The sequence below is a fragment of the Coregonus lavaretus genome (assembly GCF_964263955.1).
Source record: "Coregonus lavaretus genome assembly, chromosome: 32".
NCBI classification, from domain to species: domain Eukaryota; kingdom Metazoa; phylum Chordata; class Actinopteri; order Salmoniformes; family Salmonidae; genus Coregonus; species Coregonus lavaretus.
This window is the reverse complement of record NC_140019.1, coordinates 12,360,079-12,367,046: the sequence shown is the minus strand read 5'-3', so window position 1 is coordinate 12,367,046 and position 6,968 is coordinate 12,360,079. Positions and strand designations below refer to the sequence as shown.

Below are 6,968 nucleotides of genomic sequence, written 5' to 3'. Positions count from 1 at the left end.
ATGTAGAGTTGAATACCCTTCTGACTCCCTCCTCCCTCTTTCTTGTTTACATATCTGATTATTCATGGTATACAGGGCAAGCGACACACTCTGCAATATAAACATGATGAAAACAAAATGCAGATCTGGCCCTAACATAATTGTGGTGCCGAGTGCAAAGTCCAACACAGCACCACACTAATAAGCTCTCTCTTCCTTTTTCTCCTTGCACCTTTTTCCTTGATTTGATTCCTTCTGTTTCCCTTCTTCCTTCCTTCCTTCCTTCCTTCCTTCCTTCCTTCCGTCCGTCCGTCCGTCCCCCCCTCTCTCTCTCTCTCTCTCTCTCTCTCTCTCTCTCTCTCTCTCTCTCTCTCTCTCTCTCTCTCTCTCTCTCTCTCTCTCTCTCTCTCTCTCTCTCTCTCTCTCTCTCTCTCTCTCTCTCTCTCTCTCTCTCTCTCTCTCTCTCTCTCTCTCTCTCTCTCTCTCTCTCTCTCTCTAATTCTATTTGCTTTATTGGCATGACGTAACAATGTACATATTGCCAAAGCTTACTTTAGATATTTAAAATATTAACATAATTAAAATAATAATAATCAATATTGTCAACGGGACAACAGTAACAACAATAACCAAGGGTCAAAATAACCATTGAGGTTGGTTAGTCTGTCAGACATTGTCCCTCATCTTATGGCAGGCAGCAATGTAGTGCGCTGCCAACCCACAGCTCTGCGTCCTCCCCCAACAGGACGGGTAGCCTATTCTCATCAGAGAGGTCTTTGAAAACGGTTTCAAATTTGGGGAAATGACACTCTCTAATTGTTTTATGTTTTTGACATTTTGTCAGGAAATGCAGCTCTGTCTCAGGTTCTGCTGTGGTGCAGTGGTCTCTCTCTCTCTCTCAGCCCCTCTCTCTCTCATCCCTCCCCCTCTCTCTCTCTCTCTCTCTCTCTCTGTGTAGTTAAATGGAGGAGAAGGAGAGGAGTAGGAGCCGGTCTCCATCTCGTAGCCGTAGGGCCAGCCGGGTGCAGCAGGTGGTGGGGACGTTGATCAGACGCACTCGAGAATCACTCAGCAGGTACAGTATCAACAAACACACAAACACACATATATACACTGAACAAAAATATAAACGCAACATGCAACAATTTCAAAGATTTTACTGAGTTACAGTTCCTAAGGAAATCAGTCAATTGAAATAAATAAATTAGGCCCTAATCTATGGATTTCACAGGACTGGGAATACAGATATGAATCTGTTGGTCACAGATACCTTAAAAATAGGTAGGGGTGTGGATCAGAAAACCAGTCAGTATCTGGTGTACCCACCATTTGCCTCATGCAGCACTACACATCTCCTTCGCATAGAGTTGATCAGGCTGTTGATTGTGGCCTGTGGAATGTTGTCCCACTCCTCTTCAATGGCTGTGCAAAGTTGCTGGATATTGGCGGGAACTGGAACACGCTGTCGTACACTTCGATCCAGAGCATCCCAAACATGCTCAATGGGTGACATGTCTGGTGAGTATGCAGACCATGGAAGAACTGGGACATTTTCAGGTTTCAGGAATTGTGTACAGATCCTTGCGACATGAGGCCGTGCATTATCATGCTGAAACATGAGGTGATGGCGGCGGATAAATGGCCCAACAACGGTATCTCTGTGCATTCAAATTGCCATTGATAAAATGCAGTTGTGCTCGTTGTCCGTAGCTTATGCCTGCCTGCCCATACCATAACCCCACCGTCACCATGGGGCACTCTGTTCACAACGTTGACATCAGCAAACCGCTTGCCCACACGATGCCATACACGCTGTCTACCATCTGCCTGGCACAGTTGAAACCGGGATTCATCCGTGAAGAGCACATTTCTCCAGCGTGCCAGTGGCCATCAAAGGTGAGCATTTACCCACTGAAGTTGGTTACGACGCCGAACTGCAGTCAGGTCAAGACCCTGGTGAGGACGATGAGCACGCCAATGAGCTTCCCTGAGACAGTTTTTGACAGTTTGTGCAGAAATTATTTGGTTGTGCAAACCCACAGTTTCATCAGCTGTCCGGGTGTCTGGTCTCAGATGATCCCGCAGGTGAAGAAGCCGGATGTGGAGGTCCTGGGCTGGCGTGGTTACACGTGGTCTGCGGTTGTGAGGCCGGTTGGACGTACTGCCAAATTCTCTAAAATGACGTTGGAGGCGGCTTATGGTAGAGAAATGAACATGAAATTCTCTGGCAACAGCTCTGGTGGACATTCTTGCAGTCAGCATGCCAATTGCACGCTCCCTAAAAACTTGAGACATCTATGACATTCTTGTGTGACAAAACTGCACATTTTAGAGTGGCCTTTTATTGTCCCCAGCACTAAGTGAACCTGTGTAATGATCATGCTGTTTAATCAGATTATTGATATGCCACACCTGTCAGGTGGCAAAGGAGAAATGCACACTAACAGGGATATAAACAAATTTGTGAACAAAATTTCAGAGACATATGGAACATTTCTGGGATCTTTTATTTCAGCTCATGAAACATGGGACCAACACTTTACATGTTGCGTTTATATTTTTGTTCAGTGTATGTATATATACATGAAGTATGTGGATGGGCCATTTGTTATTCATGCTTAGTAAACATGCCAGAAACAGCTGACACAGGGAGGGAAGGAGAGGAATGACTAGCCCCCTGTAGTGAGTCTAATTTAATGTTTAACTTTACTCACATATTCTCACACCAGCTGCTCTGCCACTCTCAATAACCCCTGACCTCTAACCCCGGTTTAACCCCTGTTTGACCTCTCAGAGAGCGGATCCTTGGGGATGGGAGGTCTAACCGGTCAGGTAGTGTGTCCAGTCAGAACTTCCCAGTGAGGCTAACGGTTCAGATCGTCAGAGACCCGGTGTTGGACTCCAGCGGTCATGGGTTCACCCTCTCCAAACAGCACCCCCTGCTGGTCAGGGACGTGGCTACAGGTACGCTGTGTGTGTGTGTTGTTGTTGTTGTTGTTGTTATGGAACTGACTAGACAGCCTACACTGTACTTGCTAAGTCTAGGGGTTCTAGGTTTGCCTAATGGTTCTGTAACTTGAATGAATGTGTCCATTAATGTGACAAGTAAGCATATGTGACCAGGTGTTGAATGCATGTACCCAGGAGACAGCTGCCTTACCTAGGTCCAGGGCCAGCTCTGCCTTAACTCCTTTTGATTGGCCAGTGCAAGTGGATTATTATTTCTTCAGATGGTGACTAAACAAATATGTACAAAAAGGAAAAATACCAATGGCATGTCCAAACTAAAGACTCAACAACAAACGAAAGGCCTCATGGCCACCAAACAAACAATCAGCTTCACGGCTTGCAAGCTGGGACACTGACTGACCAACCCCTTATTTGGCAGCACCTGCCCATATCAAGGCTTGGCAGCACAACACTTGGTTGACCTGGTTGCTGGCTGCTGGCTGAGTGCTGTAGTGTGCTGTCTAAACCTATTCCATAACAGTGTGTGTGTGTTTGTATTAGGACTTGATGCAGTAGTACATATCAGTTATTTTTTATCTATGACGCTGTTTCTGTAATTGAAATGTGTGTCTACGTCCCAGTTTTTTTTTTAATGGTATGTCTATGTCTGTAAGTTGTTATGTCTGATATTTGTCTCAAACATTGTTCCCCTCTGCTGCTGTCTTGGTTGGACCAGGTCTCGCTTGAAAAATAGATATTATCTCAATGAGACTAACCTAAAATAAATAAAATGTGTCTCAGAGAGAGAGAATGCTCTCACTCAAATATGGCCACCGGCTTCCTCATGCCACAGTAGACTCGCCCACAGAGAGAGAGAGAGAGAGAGAATGCTGTCCCTCAAATATGGCCACCGGCTTCCTCATGCCACAGTAGACTCGCCCACAGAGAGAGAGAGAGAGAATGCTGTCCCTCAAATATGGCCACCTGCTTCATCATGCCACAGTAGACTCGCCCACAGCAAGACAGATTTAGGCTCGCACGACCATGCACACACACACACACAAACACGTGCCCATGCGCACACACACACCAACCCTCTCCTGGCATTTAGAATGCCAGGCACCGTGCCAAAAAAGCCACATAAACAAAAGAGCCACCTGCTCATCCTTTTCAGATTTGATCACTCATCCTCCCTTCATTTATGTGGAGAAACACACGCACACCCGCACACACACACACAGCCTTGCTGAGCTGTGTCTTTTCTCTAGCAACAGCTGATCAGTACCCTGCTGCCCCCAGCCCAATAATCACAACCTTCTGCCAGAGAGAGGGGGGGGTATGAAAAAAGAGAGAGAGAGAGAGAGAGAGAGAGAGAGAGAGAGAGATGGGGTGTGGGACAGAGAGGGAGAAGAGAGAAAGAAGAAGAGAGGTGGGGGGTGTAAAAGAGACCGAGAGAGAGAGACAGAGACAGAGAGAGAGAGAGAGAGAGAGAGAGAGAGAGAGAGAGAGAGAGAGAGAGAGAGAGAGGGAGGGAGTGAGCCAGAGTGAGAGGCAGAGAGAGAGTAAGAGACAGAGCGAGAGTTTGAAGGGAGGAGGTGCAACACCTGAGGGAATCAGTAAGGTCCTGGCAGAGCAGCAGAGGAAGAGGGAGGGAGGGGGGAGGGGGGGGGAGGAAGAGGGAGGGGGGGGGGTGGGGGGGGGGGGGGAAGAGGGAGGGGGGAGGGGGGAGAGGGAGGGGGACTGAGTGGAGCGCAGGTTGACGTTTATTTTTATGAATCTTTTCCTGGAGGCAGTACTGAGTGATTTCCGCTAAAATTGGCTATATTGTAAAAATGAATTAAAACAAAAACTAGCTTTTTGGTCTTAATTTTAAGTTAGGGTTAGGCATTGAAGGCGCTGCATGGTCAATCCGACTTCTGCATTTGCTGTGCAGCATTTACAGTGATATGGGCTCTGCAGAATTCAAGGCATTCATATTTCTTGCGCTTCGCGGAGCAGCGCAGAGCTGTTGTGAAGGAAGTTGTCAAGGAAGTGAGTTTGTGTTTATACAGGACCTCCTGCCCTCACCTACCGTCAACCAATCATGTCAATGCGGAGCTATACGGAGCCCTCCGCTGTAAGGGTTGGTGTGAGGTGTGTCCCAGGTGCGGTGCAGGATAGACAGTAGGCAGTAGGCAGAGATGGTGAAACAAGGATCTTTACTTGTGGTCCCAAAGCCAGGATACAAAATAACAGTCACGATAAAATAAAGGAGGAGCAAGTTGGTCTCCAAAAACAGGCTGACAGCAAAAATACGAAATATTAACTACGACTGAAACAACAATGAAACAGGGAGAACACTTCTCAAGTACCTGTACATACCTCTCGCGATCAGACACTGATTCGTACTGCTTCGCATCGAGAAACTAGCAGAGAAAACTGAGCAAGGGAACACAGGGAAGTGAGGGCATAAATACACAGGTGAACAGGTAGACACAGGTGACACCAATAAGATAATGATTAGTCCAGACTGTGAGTGAGGAGGTGCCTAAGGTTGTCGGAGGAGGACACCTAGAGGGTTGCTCCGGAACTGCGACCCCCTCCTGTAACACTCTGCATTGTTACACAATTTGAGAGGCGCACGGCGATGCGATACAGAGTTCAATTTGGCCTCTGCATGCCTCCGGAGGCTCCGCAATTGCGTCACACCCTCCATACGGCACCTCCGACCACATTTTCGGATCAAGGATAAATTGGCTCTTAGGGTTAGAAGTGTGGTTAAGGTCAGGATTAAGGTTAGGGTTAGGTTTAAAAATCAGATTTTATGACTTTGTGGCTGTGCCAGCTAGTAACCCACTCTGCAGAGCTGTGTCCAGAATTGTCCAATATTGTAGGGGATCAGGGTATTGACAGCGTTGTCACAAAGCACAGAAGGGGTTGGCAGACCTGGGGTTGTGAAAGAGGGAGCGAGAGAGTGAGTGTGGTGTGAGTGTGTGACAGTGCCATATTGCTGTCAGTGGTATGGAGAGTGGGTTCAGGGACAGGGCTTTGCTGGGCAGGCTTTGCTGTGTGTGTGGGGGGGTGTGGGTGTGTAAGGAGAGAGAGAGCGAGAGAGAGGGGGTAGCAGAGAAACTGCTGTGCCTCTGTCCTGCTCTCTGGCCTGAAGACAAATGAGTATAAATAACCAACCAAAGCAAGCAGAGAGGCTGGCAGAGAGCCTGGGAGAGCGGCTGGCAGAGAGTCTGGGCAGAGAGGCTTGTAGAGAGGCTGGCAGAGAGGCTTGTAGAGAGGCTGGTAGAGAGGCTGGCAGAGAGCCTGGGAGAGAGGCTTGTAGAGAGTCTGGCAGAGAGGCTTGTAGAGAGGCTGGCAGAGAGTCTGGCAGAGAGGCTTGTAGAGAGTCTGGCAGAGAGGCTTGTAGAGAGGCTGGCAGAGAGGCTTGTAGAGAGGCTGGTAGAGAGGCTGGCAGAGAGCCTGGGAGAGAGGCTTGTAGAGAGTCTGGAAGAGAGGCTTGTAGAGAGGCTGGCAGAGAGTCTGGCAGAGAGGCTTGTAGAGAGTCTGGCAGAGAGGCTTGTAGAGAGGCTGGCAGAGAGGCTTGTAGAGAGTCTGGCAGAGAGGCTTGTAGAGAGGCTGGCAGAGAAGCTGGCAGAGAGGTTGGTAGAGAGGATGGTAGAGAGCCTAGCAGAGAAGCTTGTAGAGAGGCTGGCAGAGAGGCTGCAGAGAGGTTGGTAGAGAGTCTGGCAGAGAGGCTGGCAGAGATTGGTAGAGAGGATGGTAGAGAGGCTGGCAGAGAGGCTGGTAATAATGTTAACCCCTCATGCCTCCCCAGGGGAGCGACTGTAAGCACATGTGACTGTGTTTGATTGAATTATATAACAAATGTTATCTTCTGTGTGTGTGCGCAAGTGTGTGTGTGTAGGTGGCCCAGCGGATGGCATACTGTACCCTGGAGACCAGGTATTACAGATGAATGACCTGGTGGTAGATGATCTCAGCTATGAACAGCTGCAAGACATCACCAGGTAACTAACGTTGTATTTTCTCCTCTTTATTCCCTCTGTCCC

General features: G+C 48.3%; 1 protein-coding gene across 1 annotated transcript in view; it reads left to right on the top strand.

Annotated features, from left to right (window-relative positions):
• Positions 1 to 941: 941 nt before the first annotated feature.
• LOC311107706 (uncharacterized protein) overlaps positions 942 to 6,968 on the top strand; it is a gene marked incomplete at its 5' end in the record, with an annotated part of 20,526 nt that continues 14,499 nt past the window's right edge. The window contains 3 exons of the mRNA XM_084150225.1: positions 942 to 1,054; positions 2,774 to 2,943; positions 6,824 to 6,926. Coding sequence (XP_084006351.1) covers positions 942 to 1,054; positions 2,774 to 2,943; positions 6,824 to 6,926 — 386 coding nt within the window. The remainder of the gene's footprint in view (positions 1,055 to 2,773; positions 2,944 to 6,823; positions 6,927 to 6,968) is intronic.